The 25,204-nt window shown below is 34.4% G+C and overlaps 1 protein-coding gene and 1 non-coding gene across 2 annotated transcripts; both read left to right on the plus strand.

The window, feature by feature from the left end:
• Positions 1-2,023: 2,023 nt before the first annotated feature.
• Positions 2,024-2,116, plus strand: TRNAY-GUA (transfer RNA tyrosine (anticodon GUA)). Its single transcript has 2 exons — positions 2,024-2,060; positions 2,081-2,116. It is a non-coding gene; the product is annotated as a tRNA-Tyr (tRNA).
• Positions 2,117-2,847: 731 nt separating this feature from the next.
• On the plus strand, positions 2,848-24,992 carry MYBL1 (MYB proto-oncogene like 1). Its single transcript, XM_014055634.2, has 16 exons — positions 2,848-3,013; positions 7,242-7,347; positions 7,439-7,510; positions 7,802-7,894; positions 9,589-9,809; positions 10,820-11,003; positions 11,397-11,468; positions 12,031-12,129; positions 13,167-13,400; positions 14,909-15,250; positions 16,635-16,780; positions 16,987-17,101; positions 18,407-18,523; positions 18,611-18,715; positions 19,594-19,770; positions 20,570-24,992. Exons 1-16 carry the CDS (start codon positions 2,994-2,996, stop codon positions 20,696-20,698), a joined length of 2,232 nt encoding a protein of 743 aa, XP_013911109.2. The 5' UTR covers positions 2,848-2,993; the 3' UTR covers positions 20,699-24,992.
• Positions 24,993-25,204: the final 212 nt, after the last annotated feature.

The following is a 25,204-nucleotide window of genomic DNA, read 5'->3' on the forward strand; positions in this document are numbered from 1 at the left end:
ATGACCATTGCAGTGTCCCAACAGTCATGGGATCAAAACTGGGACAATTGGCATGCATTTAGGATAGTTGCATCCATCCCCTGTGCCCTGTTTTGGGCCTGGACAGCCTCCTGCAACACTGGCAGCCAAAACAGGAGGTGGAGGGCTGTATGCGCCCCCCCCCCCGCATCCTGTTTTGGCTAGTAGAGGCACTGTAGGCTGGTCCTTTGCTATTTCCAGGCCTGCCCCGCAGGCTAGATCTAAGCAACCTGCGGGCCTCATCTGGCCCATGCGGGCCTTGAGTTTGACACCCGTGGTACAGCAGATGCTTTCTGTGAAGAATAATGTATTTGTTAGTGGTATTATACTGCAATATTAAAATACTTAATTAGCTTTCAAATCTAATTTTAGACATAGAAATTCATTCGTGTCTTTAGGGTAGCAAATTAAAAGCTATCTTAGCCTATCAAAAAGCAAATGAAGGAACTGCTAACTTTTCTATTTTGGAAGCAAAGGTGAATATCAATACTCCATATAAACCATATTCAAAATTAATAGTTATATAAATTATGTGTAGCCACTTCACTAATCATTTTTTCTAACAATTTCTGTGTAGACCCGAAGGCCACCACTAAGTGAGTGTGAAAGAAAGATCCTAAGAGTAAAGAAAACATGTAGGTTTACTGTACTTAACATTGTATATATCTTGACTTTGGCATCACTGACCTACTTCCTTAAAATAGAAAAGTCGGGTATGCCAGCAAAGTGGATAACACTGACCTAGTTAGAGATCGCGTGTCCATGTCCATCTCCCCCATTGCCTCAAAATTGATGTAACAATCCTTAATTGCTTGATGGGCACAATTCTTAACCAACGCTTCACAATGTACATAAAATTATAGATTTACTGGCATGTATAGGGAGATAATTTTTAAAACTCAGAAATATAGGTTTTTACTTGTACAGCTAGGCATGTTATGTCGTTTCTACCATCCTTCATGAGGAAAGTTACATGGTTCCTTGTCTCTCCTTGTTGAAGATCATTTAACTCCCTCCTTTTTCTTTTTTTAAGATTTGTTTTATTCAGTAAGAAGCTAGGAACTTCTTCAGCGTTCATAAAATTGTACTTTCCCCCTCCCTTTTAGGCCAGGACCCATCCAGGTATCTAAACTTCCTACAATGGCAGCATTGGAAGGGGCTCCCCTACGAATCGCCATTCTCTCCAGGGGTGCCTACAGGGGGTTGTCTAGTTAAGAGAAGAGAGTGGTCACAGGGCACATTTTTTTTAAAAAAGGATTTGGGCTATGTTTGTGGACCGCATCCTGCATACGCCCTCCCAAATTCTCCCCTTTTCCACTCTGCCTCCACCCAATCTGCTAGTGACCATAAATTCCACACCTTTTGGAAACTTCTTAGAAATATTGCAACGGCTCATTCGCAACTAAATGATAACTGGGTTTCTAAATGCATCTAGAAAAAGTAGTAATTTTTAACGGGTGATTTTTCTTCTTTAAGTAGTACGTAGTGTATGTCATTTAGGAGCAAAAAATTAACTATTTTGTTCCTAAATAACAACGAACATCAGACACAGTGTTTTTATTGGAAAAGATGCTTTTTGTTTCTGCTTTTAGAAAGACAAAAAAAAATACCTCGGTCTTCTTTAAAATGTACATTATGGGTCTGGGAATTTTGAAGCAAACAGCCAAATCTAGTGCTTTATCTGAGGCTGCTTTATTTGGCCCCCAGTCTTAAAGGCGGAAAGCGTGAACTATTTCGGTGTACATGCCTAGATTTAGGCTCGTACGCTCTCTGGAAAGTAAATCTCGTCGTGTTCAGTGGTTGATCGGCGTTATGTTGGAATTGAAAAGTTAAAAGCTTTACAGGGAAGATACACACTTCTCGTCAGGAAATATATTTTCAGGTGCCACAGAATACGGCTTAAAGATAAAGCTGTATCCGTGGTCTTATCTTAAAACTTTATCCTCAACGTCATTACTGCCAACGCACATCTGTATGCCAGGCATTAAGAAGCGCATTCCAGGTCCCTTCGATAGCTCAGCTGGTAGAGCGGAGGACTGTAGAGGCGGTATTTCGCATGGGAATCCTTAGGTCGCTGGTTCGATTCCGGCTCGAAGGAGGCTTACTTTTTCTCTCTCCATTTTGTTGATTTTTAAACTGGTGTTTCAGATCGGTAAGGCTTTTATATCTTCCCTGATTAAAATTAACGTTTATTGAGAAAGCATACTTTAAAATGGAGCAGCTCTCTTTATACAGCCAGCGTTAAGAAGCCAATCCGAAAATAAACCAAAAATGTGCCTCACCTTTTTCTTTTAAAACAGTGTAGGGGGAAAAGGAAGAAAAAATAGCATATTCGCTAACGCAATATGCTGAAAACACGTGGGAAACTCATTTTTCTCTAGCCCTCGGTGAGGCAAGGACTCGCTTTCCCAGCAGCCCTTGAGCCTGAGCCCGCCCAGTAGCTCCTCCTCCCTCGCCAACCTCTCCAGTATCCCGCCACCTTTCTCCTCTTACTGGCCGTTCCCCCCTTCCTCCCTCGCCCAAGCTCCCCCGTTTGGTCGCGTGCTTTCTGCAGCAGCCAATGGGGTGTCAGTCCGCGTGCGCAGATTCAAACGGTGGCTCCGGTCAGAGGCTGGGCGCGAGATTCGGCGGCAGGGTCGAAAAAAGGGAAAGGGAAAAAAACAACAACAACAAAAACCCCGCGAGCTCCTCGGCGGCGCCTCTGGGAAGCGTTCGAGGCGGAGGGCCGAGCAGTGGCAGCCGGGCAAGGGCTCCGATCGCTTGGTCCCCGATCCTTTTCCCCTGCCGTTTTGGGCTGGGTGTGGGGCCATGCCCCCCGTGCGGGGAATGGGGCGGGGGCGGGGCTAAAAAAAGCAGCGCTCCCCCTCCCCGGACTCCCCTGTCGGGCATCGCCCGGCGGCTTCGATTGAGCGAGCGCTCCTGGTCGGCGGGGCCATCCCCGTTCCTTTCTGCTTGCTTTATGGTGCACGCGAAGGATGGCGAAGAGGCCGCGCAGGTGAGTGGCCCCGTACACTCTCCCGCTCGCCGCCTTTGGCATCCTCCATGCCTGGCTCTACGTTTCCCTCTCTTTCTGCCACGGAAGAGGCCGTGTCACCCTCCTAGGCGAAGGCTTCTGAGTCTGACCCAAGCCGCCTCTCTTGTCCGCGGATCATGGAAGGTTTTCTACTGCCGCTTCCACGTGCCCTGGCAGCTCTGACCCGTTCTGACATGCCTCGGCCTGGGTCTTTCTAGTGATGGTTTCAGGTTTTGTTATGCTGATTTTACACAGGGTGAAAAGATGGTCCTCCTATTTCATTCGGTTATTTCCTCACCACATATTTGTGCGGGAAAAAGTATAAGTACCGAAAAATATTCCTGCTATCCGTTTTTGCTTCTTGTTTCACTCTTGTTTTATGTATGTACAATAAGTAAAAGTATGTGAGAGGGAAAGTCTGAAAGAGTGTAATGTATCCCCTGTGTCATGGTTCTTGCTGAATTATTTTCTCCTATACATTATTTAAATATAGGAGCATCTAAGCAAAAATAATATTTAAGGATTGCAATAAATTTGGCCTTCAGTCAAAACCTGTACATAAACCAAACAGTTTTGTCTGAATATTGAAATCTTTTCTTGGTTTTCTACTCCTTTATTAGAAAAATACATAGCTAATAATTGTAATTAGTTTCAATGGACATATTTGCCGGATAAATTTCTTGTTGTTTAATCGATTTCTCAGAGGATAGCATACAAAAACACATAAATGAAAAAACAGGAAAGTAAGTAAGTAAATAAATAAATAAATAAATCTAAAACTGTGGTAAAAATGATAAAGCATAGCACTAAAAATATACAGAGAAGTAAACGATCCTAGGTACAAAAAGTTTATTAGTAATAAAAAGACAATAAAGCAAGGGAAGGCATTTTACTGAATTATTGAAACCTGGCTATTAAGCAACAATGTATGATTCTTCAGCAAGCAAGGATACTTGGCATGAAGCCTCTTATGAAACAGATAAATATATGGATTGCATTGGTTAATTCCAAGATTTTAAATTGAGCCTAAAGTGGAAACCAAAGTATATAATATTGATATTTCATTATTTTGTCCAGTTCCAATCAGTATCTTAGGTAGATTTTTCAGTTTAACTTCCTGCCTACATTATGATTTGTCTCTTTTATCTCGATTAAGTTTTTCTTTTGTCAACTATGAATTGTGAGTACAATTTTGTAAATCATATGAAATTGGCAGAACTTATTTCCAAATAAATAGAAGATATAGAACTAATGCGATGGGCTTTTGAAGATTATAATATGGGAAATTGTTCCACTTTAATTATAGTTTATATAACTTTGTTTAGTTATGACAGATGATAATGTCCAAACCACTATTGCGCCAATCAGAAGCAGTTAGAGAACTGCCAAATCAAGAATTGAAATGGATTTAATTCAAGAATTGACCTAAGATGATTGAAAAAGTTGGAATTGTAAATCAACCTCATTTGGAGAATCATGACTGCTGTCTCTGGCTGAAAGGGAGAGAATCAACTGAAAAAATAATATAGTAGTCCTGTAGACTATGATCTTACGAATATATTTTCTTAGATGGTTTTAAAATGAAAATATTAATGACTGAGAAACATTTTTTTATTATGATTTTTCCTGGACACAAAGAAATGTTGTAAAAGAGTTGAGCAAAGACTGAAAAAATGAATTTGTCTGTTCTAGTTTATATGATAATACTTAATATCTTGCTTAAGCCATTTGCAAAGAAAACTATGAAAAAAATTGTAAATGAAACACCTAATTTGATAAATATTAGTATAGTTCTTTATGAAGCCAGTAGATGGCAGACTGTTCTCAAGGAAACAAAGGTGAAAACTTACTTGTTTTCTTTAATAGTCCTGAAAATGAAAGCTGCTGTTTAATTATTGTTTCCTAACATGAAATATTTGCATAGAATTATCGTAACTTCCTTGTAGAAATTTTTTTTCTTTATATATATTATTTTGATCTAGGAAAAATGCCATGTATAAACTAGCCTAAGCATTTGTACAAATATACAAAAGTAAATGTTAATTTAAATAAGGATATTTTAATAAATGAAATAGGAAAATAATTCTTGAAATGAGCACTTTTGGTAGTTGTTGGTATTCTCCATATCATCACCACTATTTGCTATACACTTCTGCCAATTATGGGCAAGCTTCTTAAACCATCATGAAAAAACTCCATGCTTTGTCTTCTGACAGTCCTTTCCACTTCTTCATTTGAGTTAAGAACTCAAATTGAAAGATTTTTTTTTCAATTTGGAAAAAGTTGAATGTTGCATGTCACCAACTCTGGACTATGGTGGATGGATTAAGATGATAGGATGCAGCTTCCAAATTGCCTCTTGGGTGACGTGACTTTTGAGATCTAGGGTAATCAAGTTGCAGCAAGATTTCCTTAAATTTCTAAACTCTAATAATTATTTCAAAATTTTGAATATTGCAGTGTAACACTCTAATTTGATATTGTTCAAATATTGCCTAGTTCAAGGAATTCCAGTGGAATAGTACCTTCTGCAATGCCCAAAACTGTAATAAGTTTTTCTGCCAAAGCACAAATTTTGAACTTTTTTCCAGAGTTAAGATTTGTGATAATATCCCATGAACTAATACTTCTTTTTTGGCTATAAGAATCGGCCTGCCTATGTTTTCTTTACTATCATGATGCTGTGAAGAAATTCTTGTAATGTGACAATGATAATAATTGGAAAATTTCAACTCTTGAAGTTTTCTGCAAGAGCATGTGAGGAACCCTTCTTTGAGAACTCTTCCAATTTTGAAGAGTATAAATAATGTGACCCAAATGTTCTTAACAAAATTTTTCCCTTGAGTGATCTGCCAGTTATCCTTACTCAATTCATGAAATTTTCTCATGTGAAATTTGTTCTTTGTTCTGCATTTCATTATGCATTTCATTCTTAATTGAACAAATCGGTTCTTGTTGGGGATACTATATTTAAAATTTGACGGCTCAGCAGTACACATTGCTCATATCATAACCATCACTATAAAGGTATATGGAAAGAATGAATTTTAATTGGAGGAACAAATTTTTGATCTTCAGTGGTCAAAAACTTAATTATGGCATTATGTAAATACACTAATGAGAACCTACTTCAGTTTTCCTTTTCACAAATAATAGCAACACAGCTTTTTCTTGTGCATCAATATTGCCCTCTCTTTACAATTTATAATAACAGAAGCAGAATAATAGAGTTGGAAGGGACCATGCAGATCTTCTACTCCAACCCTCTGTTCCAGCAGGAAAACCTATACTATTTCAGATAAATGATTATCTGTTCTTAAAAATCTATAGTATTGGAGCACCCACAACTTTTGGAGGCAACTCATTCCACTGATTAATTGTTCTCACTTTAGAAAATTTATTCTTAGTTCGAGATTGGTTCTCACCTTGATTAGTTTCCATCAAACACTCATGTATAGTCATGAAGATTAGATGACCTACAAGATCCCTTCCAGCTCTATTCTGATTGATTGATTGTATAGTCGATATTCTCAAAATAAGATTTATGACACTAGTTCATAAATGAATTTCATCACAAATCTAAATTATGTTTGATTATGCTAGTATGAGAATTGTTTGTGTAATAAATATAATACATTGTATCAGATAAATTTGCTTTCAATTGGTGTCAAGCACACTGGGAAAACTGTTATTGTTGGAAGTAAAGTCATCTTTCAGGGTATGCTTAAATTATCTATTCTTATTCCTGAAAGCACTAAAATTTGATCTTGACATAAATCAAGTATGTGAAATAGGAGAGGATGTAATTTGGGCATGCCCTCAAAAACAAAACAATGTAAAAGTAAAAGATAACTAAGAAATAGTCCAATTATGACATTCTTCCCAGGTTGCTTTCTGTTTAAAAATGTAGAGACATGTAAACATAGTATTCCTATACATCATTCACATTATGCCTACTATGATCCTGTGTATTTTAATAGTGTAAATTTATTTAAATAAATATTTAATTAATATTTAAAGGATTTGATTTGGTTGCTTCTTAAAGTTTTACTTAGACTTTAGCTGTTCAGTCAGTAATGGTATATGAACAAATGCCTAAAGTTTGCAGTACCTTTTAGTTTAAAATGTTGACTATAAGTCTTTAAAGCATGTGAGACATGGGCATAAATTTACTGTCAATGTTAACTTAATAATAGTTTGCACTTTGCAGTGAGGAAGATGATGATGAACTTCATTATGCAGATCATGACTATGAAGTACCACAACAAAAAGGGGCAAAAAAGATATGTAACAGAGTAAAATGGACCCGTGATGAGGTGAGCTCAACTGTAACATGGCTTATCTTCCATACAGACTTGTGTTTAGCATTGAAAAATTATTCATGAAAAATTTTATAATTTATTACAGGATGAAAAACTTAAAAAACTAGTAGAACAGCATGGTACAAGTGACTGGACATTTATTTCTAGTCATTTACAAGTAAGTGGAAAATGATTTAGTTTTTTTTAAATTTAGTGTTCAACTGTTCAGAAATTTCAGCATCATTGTCTGAATAAACAATAAGAGAAAAAAGAACTCTCTCTATATATCTGTTAGAATATCTAGTTTTATAACAGATATTAGAATATTAACAAATATCAGAAATAACAAATATAATCAAATAAAATAAATCAAATAAAAATTATATTATAACAAATATTAGAATCCTATAACATCTTCAATCAGGATGAAAAGCTACACAGAGAATAATTATTTTTCATTTTTTTGCAGAATCGTTCTGATTTTCAGTGTCAGCATCGATGGCAGAAGGTCCTAAATCCAGAACTTATTAAAGGCCCCTGGACTAAGGAAGAAGATCAGAGGGTATCGGATTTATATTTATATTGCTCCTAAGTACTAATTTTGTTTCAGGAAGGACAGTACTGTTATTCAGGTATCTATTGTCCTCTTTTGCCATATGTAGTCCAATACAAAGTAGGATATAAATAAGAACATTATAAATGTTTGCATCCATATTCTTTGCTGCTTAAAATAGAGATTCATCTTTTTTTTAAGCTTAGGAGCTGTGCTTGGCCTTTAATTAGAATACATTCCTATTTAATATCTTTACCCAAAACGTCCTAACATTCCTATGCTCCGAGGATACTTGGTGATCTAAACTAGGTAACATCATCAGTAACGAAACGTCTGCAAGAAAGCAACCAAGCTCAGAGCACCAAGGACCCCTCATTTCAACCCTGAGCTATTATTCTTTTATTCCTATGCTCCATTATATACGGCAGTTATTGCATATAATTGTTCAAAAATTTAAATATTGTTTAACACCTTCACTCGCAGAATTGTTAATATTGTTCCTTAGGGAAAGAAATGTTAACATATATACCAAATCAAATATATATAAATAAAGATTTCCCAAATTAATTTTATTTTCTATAATTTGTTTTTTCATATTTTAACCCTTTTCATTATTCATAAATTTATAATAATAAATATAATATAATATAATTTGAAATAAATATTAATAAAAGACAAAACCAACATTTAAAATTTTCCTTAAGTGGGTTGCAAAGTTACAAGTTAAAAGCAAAACAGTAAAGTTCAATAAATAGTAAGGCTATGGAACATTTTGGGTTTAATTCCAATTCCACTGTTATAAAGGTAGCATATTGTAGTATATTTTTACAACTGACCCCTGTCTTTTCTCTGGATTGTATGAAGTTGTGGAGAGATGCTGTGGATTCCCAGAAAGGATGCAGTGGCTTTAACAAGGAGTAGTTCATTGCCTATCCTGAAGCATATTTTTGGAAATAAGTCTGAAGTACTGCATAGTACTAGAAATTGCATAAATAAGATAATATAAGACACAAATGCTACTTAATGTGCATAGTATGGGCAGTTACCTAGACACCTGGGAAAAGAGGAATGTTTTGCCCTGGGGCAGTAATGCCTCTATGGAGAAGATGTTCCTTCCTTACAGCTATCTGCCAAATTTTATGACTTTGTAAGTACCTTGACGAAATACCTGAGATGCCAGAGGTAAAGGATAGAAACATTTATAATACTCTATTTTCTTACATTAAATATGTCATTTCACCAATTTATATTTGGAAGACCATGTTATAATTTAGCTTTGTAACATTATTTCAAACTGTTCTGCATCCTACCCTTTAGATATTCTATTTTATACTGCACTCCACCAGCTAGCTTCTAAATGTGATATTCGGTCTGGTTTATACATAATACTACATCATAATGTGAGATGTATATGTGTGTGTACTTAGATAAGTCAACCTATTATGGAATAATGTGAGCTGCTATGGCTTTTTAAACAAAGTATGCTATATTAAATTCTGTCTTAGCATTATGTGGAATCTCATCCATTGTATTTTTACACTTCCCCTAGCACCAGTGTCCTAAATGTAAGCCACTTGAAGTCAGAATGATTTTGTGGCTAAATTATTAAATAAATAGAATGAGATCCATTGCTTCTTCTACATGGGTGCTATTTTTTCTTAAAACAATGCTGGAGAAAATGTGCCATTCAATTTGTATTTCAGGTGATTGAACTTGTTCAGAAATATGGTCCCAAACGCTGGTCTTTGATTGCAAAGCACTTAAAAGGAAGGATAGGGAAACAATGTCGAGAGAGATGGCACAATCATCTTAATCCAGAGGTAAAGAAATCTTCATGGACGGAAGAGGAAGACAGAATAATCTATGAAGCTCATAAACGTTTAGGAAACCGATGGGCTGAAATTGCAAAACTGCTTCCTGGAAGGTAAGTTTTTTAAAATTGTATTTATTTAAAATGATGCTATTATGTGGCCTTTTTTGCACAATATACTAATAAATTTTCCATTAACCCACTTAGTGCTTTTAACTGTTCATTCTGGTAGAAAACCAGCACAATTAACTGGATTAATCCTTCAATTTGGGAATACAGAGTTTTTGCCCATTTTCTTCAGGAACTCCCATGCTAGGAAAGTGCTGACAGGGCTTTATAATATTACTGCCAAGGCAGCAACAGTGCTTCAAATCTTAATTCATCCCAAAAAGAAGAACTCTCACTGACTATCCGTATTGCCCTGCTCTCTCCCAGCAAAGTCCTTTCTTCCTAGTTTTTATCAGCCCACATTTCAGTGATCCTTTGCAGTCTTGCCCCATTCTGCAGCATGGACACAGAGGACTTGAAAGGCTCAAAGGACAAATACAGAGGAATGTTGAAAAACTTACCAGATATTTTCAGACCAGTCCCCCCCCATCTCCTATGTGAGAAGCAAGATATATTTCCTTTTTTTGCCCCAAAATCAGAGCCTTTGATAAGTGAAAGAAATAGTGAAGAAGACATCTTCAACAACTAAAAAAGGCCTAAAGGCCATAAGGCAACTTAAAAAGTGAGAAGGTTAGGGTTTGGGTGTAATTCAGGAAACCCTCCTGGCTTCTGGAACATACTTGTATGAATCTCTGTTAGAAGATTACTATTGTGATTTATCCTTCCACATGTTTGAGAAGGGATAATATAAAAGTATTATAACATTTTAATACATCTTTTAAAACATTGAAACTGAAATTTTATTTTCGGAAATTCTGGAAAAGTAATTTTGCATTTTAATATTTGTAACTTATTTCTTGCGGCTTAATTTTCAGTTCTATGCAATACATAATAAATATAATGTTTACTTTATGGACATAGTGCAACATTAAACATTGAATGTTGTCTCATTCAAAAAGAATTCATTCTTTTACACTGAAGAGAACTTGACTTTGGATTATGTCCTATTTGTTTAGGACTGACAACTCAATAAAAAATCATTGGAACTCTACTATGCGAAGAAAAGTTGAACAAGAAGGATATTTACAAGATGGAATCAAAACAGAGCGCCCTTGTTTATCAAAACTTCCTCACAAAACTTGTGTATCTACTGATCATCTGCATGCCCAAAATCAATTTTATATACCAGTTCAGACACATGTAGGTTCCCAATTTTTATAGCCATATTTTTTACTGTAGGAGAATGTGTGTGAGAGCATCATGCTGCAAATAATTTAAAATAATTTAGGTGAGATACTTGAAAGAATTTAAAATTAAAATAATATTTTCAGCATTGTTTTAACCTTTTCATATTGATTTATTTTTGATATATTTTTTAATTTAAAATACTTTTTCACTGTAAATATTTGATCCTAAAAATATTTGGTTTCCAATTTTATTCATCTTAATATTCTTATTTTGTCTCGAAGTCGTAATTCTTTGAAACACATTCAAATTATTTTTTTCTAAAATTAAATGTTTTAAGTTATTCTGTAAAAGTAATTGTGCAAAAATAATTGATTATATTTGTGTAAATAACTATTGATTTGTTAGATACCAGGTTACCAATATGTTTCAACAGAAAGCAGCTGTTTAGATGTTGCAGCTCCTTCACACTTTATTCAGGTAATTGTTGGGTATTCACCATTTTCACCTTTTACTCTTTCTCTGACATCATGACAGCACAAAATTATTTCTGTTTAATTGTTATATGAAAAAAAATATTCCTAATAGAGACCTGATCACCAGGAATACAATCAACTTCAGTTATTTTGAAAGGATTGACATATTATGGTGTCCAATAATTTAAATACTTTTTCTATCAAGGTCATTTCCTTGATATTTAAAAAATCATATGTTAATGCAGCTGAATTATTTTTAGATCTTGGATAGCAGATGAAATCCATATGCATAAATCCGGAAGGTTTTTTTAAAGTAGTTATCAAATATGTTGGTCTACTGTATGAAATTTCCGTTACTTGCCTAGCCAGAATTTCATCTTATTTTGTTTCTTAATGTATCAGTTTGATTGGATAGAAATTGGTTTTTAGTAGTATCTTGCTAAAGAATAATGTATTTAAAAATTTGAGGAATATTTTTGTCACTGAGCTTATCTCCTACTAATGTGTGCTAAATGTAATTCTATTTCCTTTTGTGTTCTTTTTCCCCTCAATGTCCATTTTGGCAGCCATTTGATGATGATCCTGACAAAGAGAAAAAAATTAAAGAACTTGAATTGCTACTTATGTCAGCTGAAAATGAAATCAGGAGAAAGAGAGTGTCCTCAGTAAGAGCTGATTGGCAATTAAGTCTTTCTACATCTTTAAAATTAATTAATGAACAAATAAACTGTAATGGTATTTGAAGCATAGTTGAAGAAATCATGTTTCACTTCTCAACAGATAAAGAGTTTGGATGGCATAAAATATTGCTTATATTTTTCTCATGACTTTTAGAACAAAGGATTACATACTACTTTCTGTGCTTTTTATATCTTTGATGGCTCATGAAAAGGTAAACAAGTGTAGAGAGAGAGAAGCATGAGGATTACTCTGCATAATTTGTGGCTAGAGATTATATATTGCATGCTACTCTATCATTTGGCAAAATTATTAAACCAGCTTTTATTCTCTAGGCTGGGGCAAGCAATATTTTGATGGCTAGCAGCCATCAAAAAAGTCAAGTTTAAGGGCACAGCAGATGGGGTTAAATACTTCATGATGTCATGTGAATGGATGTTGCCCTGCCTAGGAGACTTCTGTTTGGTGCTTTTGATAATTAATTTTTATTTTTTTTGGTTTAAAGGAAATATAGGAGTATATACCCTAACAATAGTGAAATGAAACACCTCTAGTTTTTGATAATTTGCCACTGTAATTTAGCAGTATGATTTCTTGGACCACAATAGAGATTGTTGACAGGTTAAAATTAGACACAACTGCCATTGTGAGAATGGTCAGTATGAAATGATTCAAATATGTATGTCTGAGTTAGATGTCTTAATAAGTTGGCGGAAGTACTCAAGTTTTGACAAAATAGTGTGACTTTTAAGAATGTGCCACATGGTTATATCAGCAGCATAACCCTTTGTAGTTTTTCTTTTCTTTTTTCTTTTGGAAATAAGCCACTTATTAAATGGGGCTTACTTCCAGGTAAATGTATTATAGGTTAATTAAAATAATATATTGATTTTCTGCCCCATTTTTATACCACAACTGCCATAATTGCCAGTGAGCATAATTACTCATATGTCTTCTATAGTGAGTTTGAATTAGCTTTCATGCTTAATTTTCAATAAAACAGCAACATTTTTTGTGTTCTTAGCAAGCCAGAAACTTTTCTAACTGGTCTGGAAACTTCATCATGGAAGATAACATGGCAAATACTTTAAATAGCCTTGGGGAGCAAACAAATGACTTTTATGATATAGATGATACACAAGCTTCAATAAATCAGCAAACCTCACCTAGCAAATACTTGGCTGTGGAAGCAAATGCAGTGCTGTCATCTCTACAGACCATACCTGAATTTGCAGAGACACTAGAACTCATTGAGTCTGTAAGTCTTAATAATAAAATTAATCTAATAAATCAGAAAAATATAAATTTTAATAGTTTATTAAGATTATTATTAGTAATAATTCTGTTCACTAAAACTCGGATATTAACTGTTTATTAATTTTTCTGAGAGAAATAATACAATGATAGTGAACATCTGAATTCTTGGGATTATCTGAGAAAGTACAGGTTCTCCTTTAATAAATACAACATGATGGGAATCTCGGTCATCAAGTGAAACAGTCATTAAGCAAGATATTGTGACTGCTTGGTCAGCGACTACAATCTTGGCATTCCCAGTTCCAGTTGTTAAGCAATTTTGTGAGTCTGAAGGAGATGGAGTCTCCGATAAAGAGCATGGGTTGCCTCGGTGAGGGGAAGACTGGGAGACATAGTGCAGGGCACGTTTGAGTTTCTATGCTTAGCTGAAAATGCTCCCTGCCAAAATCCAAGCAGGATTTCCAGCCCTTGAATGGGGAAAGAGTTATGCAGCCTTCACTGGGCCTCTCCCTCACCTTCCTAAGGCATCCTGTTCTCCTTGCCTAATCATGCTGCATCTTTGAGGCTGTAAATGTCAAGAACTCGGGAAATTCAGGCAGTTTAAATGACTATAAAGATCTATTGCAAGCTTAAGCGCTCTTTCTATAGGAATCTGAACTAGTAATGGTCAAGGGGAATTAGTGGGAGTTAATAAAAAAGTTCAAGGTGGGCTGGACTTAGATCTGTTGTGGGCATGCAGGGATTTATGACTGATGATGAGTTTGACCCTTCCTACCTGGTCATCTATAGTAAATCTACATTGCCAAAATCCTGCTTGGAATGGACCTTTTTCAGCCAGCCTCCAGAAATGAGAGGGAGTCCTCTAGTTTCTGGACACTGGCTGCAAATGCGTCATGCTGCAAATGGTTCATGCCAAAATTCTGCTTGGATTTCAGGATGTACCCTTTCAACCAGAAACCAGAGGGTGTCCTTTTGGAAGGCAGCAATATCTTTCCTGCTAGCTTTCCCACTGATCTTCTGAGGAAGCCAGCAGGAAAGATTGCAAATGGTGATCACATGCTCACAGAGTGCTTGGCAATCAGTCATAAGTATGAATGGGTTGCCAAGTTTCCAGATAACAATTATGTGATTGTGCGGCACTGCAACACCAGGAACTTTATGGGTCATAGGTTCCTTCATTCAGAGCTATCGTAATTTTGAATGATCATTGAATGAATGATTGTTAAGCAAGTACTATCTGTAATATTACAAAAAATGGATTAAAAGTACGTGTTAGAACTAACATTAAGATCTGTATATATATATATATATATATATATATATATATATATATATATATATATATATATATATATATATATATATATATATATATATATATATATATTAAAATGATAAATAATATGATAAATATCATTGATATCCCCAGTTCAATTGGGGTGTAAATAACTCTTATTTTAAGAGATGTTGTGAATATATATTTTTCTCTTTTGTTAATGGATATATGAGGATCCTGTAGCATGGAGTGATGTCACCAGCTTTGACCTTTCTGATACGGCTCCTTCACCTGTCAATCAAGCTCCAGTAAAATTAATGCGTATTCAGCATAATGATGGGGCAATGGAGTGCCAGTTTAATGTAAGTGTTGTACTTGATGGCAAAAAAATACGTGATGAAGAAGAATCAAGATCCCCAAATGTAGCCAAATTCAGTACTCCTACAATTTTACGCAAAAAGAAGAAAATCAGGACTGGACAATCATCAGCCTATGAACAGAATGACGGACTCTGTAGCAACAATACTATGCTAAAACAAACACCTGTGAAAACACTACCTTTTTCCCCTTCTCAGGTAAATAAATATAGTGATTGCAACTAATGATGTTTTGTAGGTTTATTTATTATTTATCAAAATGCAAAGCAAAAGTATGGAGGGAAAAATGAATGGATTGAGAGGAACAAATAGACCAAATAATTATGGTTTGGATGGAAGATGATATCCTCAAAAAACATAGTGGAAAAGTTTAAAGAACAGAAAATATAAGTGTAATAAGCCAGAAGTGTTTTGCAAGGATAGAAGGTATAGAAAATGGAGGTCATAAACTAGATTTAGCTGTATTTCTTTTTATTACCTTATATCTTTGATTTCTTTGACTTACTATTTTGTGCTCCTTTCTGTCCTGTTCATAATGTTGCTTATACTGAAAGGGAATATCATGATGGATAAGTATATATATTGCATTATTTTTACAATTAGCTACAGCTCTTGGAATAGTTTATAAAATCAGAGGGAAAACATAGAATGCAAAAACATAATATAAAATAAAATAAAAGAACTATAGAATGATATCCAAATAACTGAGGACACCAGACATAGAGTTTATAATGAAGAAAACCACTTAACTAGAAAATGATTTAGCTATTAGTTCATAGGAAGCAGTTAGATAGAAATGCAGTTTTAAAAAAATAAAACTTTTTAGCTCTTCTGATTACAATGCACTTTAAAAGTATATTGAATATCCGGAAATGCTGTCTGCATTGTTGATGGTGTGTATAAAGTGTATTGTAGATTCTTTCACCCTACCTTACACATAGCTTTAAACAAGAGTGTGAAAATGTAAAGACAAAATACTACACAGAATGAAAAAAAAATCATATTGATTATGAAGACAATTGAAAATTTTGCTACAAACAAATTAAATTGTCCTAAGATTGTGAATAATATTTGGGAAAAATTATATCCTTTTATATAAATATTAATGTTTTTATGAGAAAATGTTGTATGCAGCTATACAAGCAACTCTTTAAAGCAGAATTTCCCAACCTTTCTGGCTTTAAGGACTGGCCATGGTGGGGGGGAAAGAGGATGATTCTGTGCGGGCAGCGGGGCCACTCACGCACATGGAATGTGTGGGTACTTGCCTGCTGCTTGTGCAAGTGGGGATGTGTATGCATACTTGCCCACTGCTTCTGTGGTCTGGTTCCAAACAGCTCAAGGGCCAGTAGTGGGCTGAGTTTTGGGGACTCCTGCTTAAAGTATATAATGTCATGACAAGTAGATCATATTAATGTGTATTTCTTACAAAGGTTTCATCTGCCTATTTAGCTATGGAACAACATTTAATTGTAATATAAAATGGGGAATAATTATCTTGTTATAGAGCTGCTCATAGGTATTGCAGACATTAAACAGCTGGAGTTAAATTGTATAATTTATATTCTTGCTTTATATACAGTTCTTCAATACATGTTCTGGAAATGAGCAATTTAATCTTGAAAATACTCCATTTACATCAACTCCAATTTGTAGCCAAAAAGTTCTTATTACAACTCCCATACATAATAAAGATGTAACACCCAAAGATCAAAAGGAAAATGCTGGGTAGGTACATAATGTAATGTGGATTAAGAATTAAATATGCTTTTTGAAATGAAGGGGGAAAAAGGGAAGTAAATCTAAATGAACTAAAAATGATTGGCAAAATGTAAAAGGTTAAAACAGATTCTGAATAAAACTTTTTTTTATTCAGAACAATTTATTCTGATTATCATATAAAACTGCTTATACATCTTTGGGATTTTATATAGTTTTAGGACACCTACTGTTAGAAGATCACTACTGGGCACAACACCAAGAACTCCAACTCCATTTAAGAATGCTTTAGCTGCTCAAGAAAAGAAATATGGTCCTCTGAAAATTGTAGTATGTACCATTTTGATTCATATCCCTTATGTAATGTGACCAACCTAATTTTAGGATTAAAAGTTGATGGTTGATTCATATCCGTTATGTAATGTGACTAACCTAATTTTAGGATTAAAAATTGATGGTTGAGCAATGCTACATAATTTACATTTGGAAAAGGTCAAACATGTAATATTTTGTTTGTATCTATTTCAAGCTGTAACAGACTAGTCAGTCCAAGCAAGGACAGTTTGAACAATGTATATTTTGAATACATTTTTTTGTCTTTTATGTATTTTACATCTATTAATTAGTTACATTTGTTTGATGCCCATTTTACTTGAAAGCGTCTAAGCATATTACAACATTAAAGGTATACTCTAAAACTTTGGTTGAAAAATGGTGGCTATTATTACTACTACTATTGGTAGCTCATTTAATAGCTTCCATGTTTAGTGACCAATGGCACTGAAAAAGTAATTTTAGAACTGGTCCTCACACTTATCACCATCACAAGTGTCTCCATGGTCACATGATTGAGATTCATGTGCTTTACAACCCTTGAACATTTACAACCGATGCAGCATCCTACAAGCATTTGATTGCTATTTACACACTCCACAGCTAAGCTAAAATGAACAATTTCAGTGGAGAAGCTGGCAGTAAAATCTCAAGTCGCAGTCACATAGTGTCTTGCTCAACTGTGGGTGATTCCCTTAACAGTTGCAGCAGAAATGGGATCATAAGTCTTTGCAATCATGTAATACTTCATCTAACAATTATGTTGCTTAGTAAATGAGTTCTCAGTCCCAATTGTGTTTAAGTGAGGACTACCTGTATTGAGATGTTCCCTCATTTTATGTCCCTTAACTACTTAAGTAATTTGGATTAAAAGATAATAAAAGCCCAAAGTCTTCCAGTGCATTCCATGGTCAGGGGGAAATGAAAACTTTGTTTTTTCTGGTCTCAGTACAATACCTTAACCCCTACAATGTAATGGTTCTCCACTTATCTAAATCTTTGCCTTGAAATAATACATGAATAGTCTGAAACGAGACCATTTAAAATTTAATTCAGAGTTTACATATTGGTTATGGCTCAGAATTCTGTCTACTTAATGAAGAATGGAATGTAATACTTAGAATCATGGAGTTGGAAGAGGCCACTTAGACCATAAAATCTGCTTGCTCTTGAGAATTTAATCTCATATTAATATTAAAAGTTGAATGTGTAAATATAAAATATGAGCTTAATAACAATGGACTTCAGTAACTAAAAATGATGAACTTTGTATTTTCTATTATTTTAATCATTTAATTTCAGTCACAGCCTCTTGCCTTTTTGGAAGAAGATATTCGAGAGGTTTTAAAAGAGGAAACTGGAACAGATATATTCTTCAAGGAAGAGGAAGACTCTGCCCATAAAGAATGCAAACTAGAGGTAAATTATACTGCATGTAGCTCTAGAATTTCAGGAACAATGGAAATAATTTTAATTGCTTCTTTTTCTGTAAAATATTGATCATAGAACACTTCTGTGAAGAAAGTCAGGAAATCATTGGTCCTCGATCCTTGGGAAAAAGAAGAACTCGGTGACCCTTTTCTTGCAGAAGATGATGTTTCAGATATGCAGGTCGGTACCATAATTTCAGAAATTTAAATACGTCATATTATATTTTTCCTGTCAGCAATTACTGCAAGAAAACATGATTTTAGTATTTAAAAGAACTGATACTAAGAACTATAATGATCAGTAATTGTAAGAATAAACAGTGGCCTAACTTTTTTCATTTCAGCAAGTGTAATGTTGGTAGTCCTTGCTTAAAAATGGAAATTGGGATTGGCAACTACATTGCTAAGCAATGCGATCATAAAGCATGACTTCATGTGATGGCACTGACTTACAATGGCAGTCACAGCAGTTCCAGTTGCCATTATTGGATGAATCCTACATAGTCACAGCATTCCGTAGTTATGTGATAGTATTTATAACTTCTTGCAACCTTCACCATTGAATTTGCTTATTGGAAGCTGGCAATAAAGTTTGCAAATGATAATCACTTGACTATGAGAACGTTGCAATAGCTGCAACTACTAGGAATAGTTGTAAGACCCCTTGTTCGGTGTCATCACAGTTTTGAATAGTTGCTGAATGAGTGGTCGCTGAATAAGTACTACCTGTAGCTAGTTATATATTTATATTCTAGTCTGCTTTGCTCTAAGAAAGGGAATACAATGGAATAGAACAAGTGCAGAAGCTCTCAGTTTCTGTTTCACTGAGAATTTTATATGTTTTAAGTTTGAATTCTTGGAGTTAAATGAAAGCCTCTTGATTAATGAAAGCCTATTTTTAATGTTTTGTACTAGTTTTTAAAGAATGCTTGTAAAGCTTTGCCTCAGAATTTCAATATGCAAGCCTGCAGGATGGTATTCTTAAGCTACTTTAACTATATAAACTTATAATTCTCCAGCAAGATACAGGTTGTATTAAACTTTTTTTTTGCAATATAGTCAGAGAATATCTATACTACATCACTTCTAATGATACCGTTATTGGAAATACATGACAATAGAGACAACACAACTCCAGAGAAACAAGATTCCAGTTCAACAAAACTGAATATAGCATGGAAAAAAAAGTTGAATACATACACTTCAAATAATATTAAAGCAGAAAAACCTCTTCAGGTCAGTATTTAAGAAGTCTTAATATTTAACTCTATTTATTTTGTCTTTGAAAGGTAATTTTATAGATTATAATATTTTTTATTATTTATTAATGTATAAAAAATCAAGGGTTCTGGTATTAGAATATCCTATGTTTGTAAAATGCTTGCTCTTTAAGATTCAGGACTTAAAATTAGGAGAAATATGCTTAAAAATTGCTGTTGCAGTAAAATGTCCATACCACATACTTAGAACACTGTTGCTGAGTGTTCGGTTGGTTGCATAATTAATTTAATGAATTCCATAGTTTTGTACACACACAATGCATACTATACCTCCATTGTTTTCCAATTTCTGAATTAGATAATGAAGATTGAATAAATTGTGGAAGACAGACCTTAATGGTCTCTTGCAATGCCTGAACATACATGTCCATGTAGCTTCATTGGGATGGGTTAACTAGTTGTAAGCATGAGTGTTACACCTTCAGTATCCTGGTGTTCAAAGTGCTTTACATGATTTTATACATGTTTATTTAGGCTAGCCAGGAAACCAATATTATTTTCCTATATCTAGTTCATAGCATGGGACTTAAGGATAGCAGTCTTTTAAATCATTAAGTGAAACCGAGAAATGTTGCTTTCTTGCTTTTTTATTTTAATGTTTGGTGGCTTTAAGGCAAAGGATAGCAGTCTTTTAAATCATTAAGTGAAACCGAGAAATGTTGCTTTCTTGCTTTTTTATTTTAATGTTTGGTGGCTTTAAGGCATTTAATTGATTTAATTCTGAATGTAATTATTAACTGGATTATGTATAACAGGTGAATTGTGAATGGGAAGCTGTTGTTTATGGGAAGACAGAAGATCAACTTATTATGACTGAGCAAGCAAGAAGGTACCTGAGCACCTATTCAGCTTCTGGCAGCACTTCAAGGGCTCTCATCTTGTGATTTGTCTTAAGAACATATCGATCTTCCTTCCCCCTCGCCCCCTTTTTATTACAGACTTTAAGCTAAAATACGTTTGCAGTACTTTTTTGATGCTGCCTTCTAAGGGGATGGTAATACCCCTTTTTTGAAAAATAACAAAAGGATGCAAATATCTCCCCCATCCTTTTTTAAAAGCAATTTTTAAATGGTCTTTTGAAAGACCTCTAAACTAAATGGTAAAAGAAATGACTGCATATTTTTTCTACCAGTCGGTTTTCTAAATTATTCTTTAGTATATACATCTAATTTTCTTCTAAAGAAACTTTTACTATAGATTAGACTTAGTGGTGTTTGGTAATCTATGAAAGAAAAATGTACAGTACTCTTTGAGAATGCTTTTGCTAATGTAGCAATTTTGAATATGAAGAAAGGGGCTAAAGGAAAAATAGTCAGTTGCACTACTTGTACAAGGTATGCTGCACAGAATTAACTACAGTGTTATATGTAGATATTTATTTGAGAATGGTACTTCTAGTACGAGAAGACACAGAGATGAATTTAATTTTTAATAGGATAAAGCGTCAGTATTCATTAATCTCAAACTGAGACCTTTGTTGAATGTATTGTACAGCATGTGGGAGAAGAATAGCTTTTGTAAATTGTGATACAGTTTGTGTATAATTTAGTTTCATTTTAAAGCTTGAGGCTGCAATTTCATCTAGTGCCCACATATTTCCTGCTGTTTCGCAAAGCAATATAAACTTGCTCTTGGCTGCAATAGAGAAAGGAGCAATTTTAATTTACCACCCTCTGTTCAGAAATTATATAGATATGCATTTTGCTCTCCTACTTTCTTTAGTGGAGCCTCAGCCCTAAGTAATATATCAGTTCAGTTCTGTCTGGTTCATTTGAAGATGAATTGTATTCCCCTTTTGCATTCCTGTCATCCATATACCATTACACTTTGCTTTTTACTGCTAGTCTTTACTAGGTTACTTGATACACAAATCTGATGCTGCCTCCTATATCCTTTGGTTTTTAAGGCTTTGGGATTTCATTCATTTTGATGGATCTTTGCAAAATATACCAAAGGCAGTAAGAAAAAATAAGTATGGTTTAGGAAGATCAGGACAAAAGAAATGGATCAACCCTGGCTGAATGCCACTATGAAAGTGGGGAAAAAGTTCTCTTTAAGCCATTAAGATAAGAAGTGAAGGAATGCTTTCGTTAATGGATTATTCTCAGTTTATGAGAGAGTATTGCTATTCCATAAATATTGAGGCAAATATTAGGGAATATATAAACAAGTTGCTGGTGGCTCTTGATTCTACAATTACCATTAGGCAGTAGGAAAGAAGAAAAGCCAGCATGAGAACAATTTTGGAAAGTTGGTAGAATGTTCATGGCAGAAGTTAATAATCTAAAAACTTGGAGAGGAGCTTCAAGTCAGCTGGTCATTCATAGTATGCTATATTTTGCTCCTTGTCCATAAACACATAGCAATTCACATAAAGATAATGGAACAAGTTGTAATACATGAATTAGCTGATAGAACAATGGTATTTTAAAAACATGAATCCAGAACAGACTTCAAAGAAAACTTGTTCTTGACTTGTTCTGTTCTTTGAGGGTAGTATAGACTTCATTGTGAAAATGAAAAAAAGAAAGGAGAGAGGATGAGCACTTTCACTGAACTATTGTAATGGAGGAATATATCTGTGACAGGATGTTTGAATTGATAGGGCTGCTCTGCAAATACCAACACCTGAAATGGTATGTGGTCACAAACAATAAGCAAAATTTCAGCCTCTTTGTATATATGTGTATGTACACACAAACACAGTGTCTTCAGAGCTTGTAATAAAACAGCTCCAGTTGACATGAGAGAAAGAAAAAGTTAACTCGGTGCATTGGAATACAGCAATATTACAATCTGTGAAGTACATTAATTTGCATTTCATCTATTTAAAGATTGCACTATTCCCTTTTCAATCATGTAGTTTACATAGTCATTTTAAAATCCGTCTGACTTTAATTTCACATACTCCATAAATTGAACATTAAAGGGACAAACTTTTATGAAGAAACAGAATGTGATAAGACACAATTTGACTTTTTGTGGCTTTAATGAAGGCATGAATCCCAATGCATTTTGTTACAAATGTGAGAGGAAAAAAACCTGGTTCACTTAGTTACTTTTCTTGACACAAGCAGCCATGGGCCCTGTTACATTTGGGTCTGTTTTGATGTGGGGAGAATTAAACTTAACTTACTTATAGGTGAGTAACTGCTACAGCTGTCTCTGTGATCATGCTTGATGAATTGCTGCCATCGTTGTGGCACATGCTGTTGGTCTATTTCTATAGTAGTTTAGCTCACTTCAACATTTCCCCATACCTAGGCATAAACAAAGCTAAAGGGGGAGTGTCCATGACTGCTTGTTCTGAAATTTGGAATTGCCTCTAAAATAATTTATAGCTGCTCTTAGGAGCTCTAATAACATAGTTACAAAACTGCTTAAAAAGCAAAATAGTCTTTTTTTAATTTAAGAGTTGTTCGTGATTTTAATCTTCATAGGTTATGGGAGTTGCTTCAATTTACTTGTTTTAGACACTTGCACTTATTTTTGTCCTATTTGAAGGAATGTCTTGGTTTTGTTCTTGTAGCTTTTTTTTTAGTGAATTTCTTATAGAACATAATGGTGTGCTGTCAACCTAAATACTGACAGATAAATAGAATTCTATACTGTAGAGTTGTATACTGTATACTATAGTTTTTAGCTATTTATATATCTGACACTCTTCCTCTCCATTTCTGGGTGTGCTGCTATAGCTAGTAGCAGAATCTGCTTGCTGCTATGAGAGATGGAAAGAGCGAGCATCAAATGCACTGTATGTAAAATGACAAAATAGAATGATGGCATGTTCTCAAGTTATATTGATATCAACTGTTGCTGTGCAGAGAGAAACACAATTATTAGAAAGAAACTTGATACCACATACCACCAAGAACTCAAAAAAGGAATTTCCCCCCTTATTTTCATATTGTATGTGGTATGTGAAACAATCTATACTTAAAAAATAGCTGGAGACCCCTATACCATAGTTATTTATTTATTCTAAACCAATATTTATATATAGAATATTCATCTAGCTATCTTTCATAGGCCAGTTTTTAAAAAAATGTTAGCATTTTTCAGAATAATTTGGTAGAAATGGATTTCATCAACATGTGAGAAAGCAGTTTGAAATACTCTTTGGTATTGTTCATTTTGTTCTATCTTTAAGTAAGATTTTTAGAATACTTCCTCCCTAAAATACAAAGGAGCTCAGTGAATATGATTTGCATAGTGAGACTATTACCCAGATGACTATGTACCAGCATGCCCGATATTTTCTCAACATATTAGTCTAACCCTAAGTAAGCTGTTTCAGCTTAGGTGAGAATTCATAAAGTAGTTTGCACATGTATGAATCCTTTTACTGCTGGGTATATGTAGGTTCTTAGTTGTACTTAAATGGGGTGTCTCAATTGCAATCAATATGCCAAGGTCCAAAGGGTGTGTGTGTGCATTTGTGTTGCCCTAAACATGCTTTTTGGATTTTTTTCCTCTCAGACTATAGCTTCCTGAATTCTGGAAGTACTCTGAAGAATTCTCTAGTGGGTTTTTTCTTTTTCTTTCTTTTGGAATGGATGTTAGAAGAAAGGTATAGTGGTAGGATGAGAAAAGGAGTGAAGATGATACAAATCTTGCAGTACACATACTAACAGTGCCTTGCAGTTTCTTGGATTTTATTCCATGTTATTTTTTATATCTAAACTATATATACTGCTTTGCACAAGGTATGTACATTTACAAGTAGAGTTTCTTTAATGGTACCAAAGTCACTGGTGTCAAGACTTAACATAGGTCTCTGGTTAGTAGCACAAAAATGAATTGGTATTGGTTGACAATTTAATTGCTCTTTTGTTACTTTTAGCACAACACTTCCCCCTTTCCCATTTTAAGCCATTGATGTGTTAGACATTTTTGTACTTTTTTCAGTTTTAGACGCATTTGCATTTTTATGTTTAAGAGGAATATATCTGCAAGAGCCAAGCATGCATGTTAGGGAGTAACAGCATTTATTAATATGTGTGTTTTAAAGTTTTAGCTTTAATTATAAGATTAAAATATTGATGAAGTGCTGTTTGGGGATATTGTTTGGGGATTGTTATTGTTAATTTACTACAGATTTGGTTTCACCAAACAGATTTTGCATAAAATGCAGTCCCACATTCATTAACACCATAAATAAAACATTTATGTACATTCTTAATGGATATTTATTTTATTTAAAGGAAGTGTGTGAATTTGTTTCTCACATAGTCAATAATTTCCCTTCTCTAAATTATTACCCTTACCCATGACTTTTATTGTTTTATCAATGTATAAAATACGAAGAAAAATAAAAATAGGAAATGAAGGGAAGTAAAGGAAAAAGAGCGGGGGAAAGAAAATATGTGGTACAAGGGAAGAAAGAAAAA

Source organism: Thamnophis sirtalis, unplaced genomic scaffold (assembly GCF_051295495.1).
Source record: "Thamnophis sirtalis isolate CommonGarterSnake01/CBP01778 unplaced genomic scaffold, rThaSir2_p1.2 scaffold_2, whole genome shotgun sequence".
NCBI classification, from domain to species: Eukaryota; Metazoa; Chordata; class Lepidosauria; order Squamata; family Natricidae; genus Thamnophis; species Thamnophis sirtalis.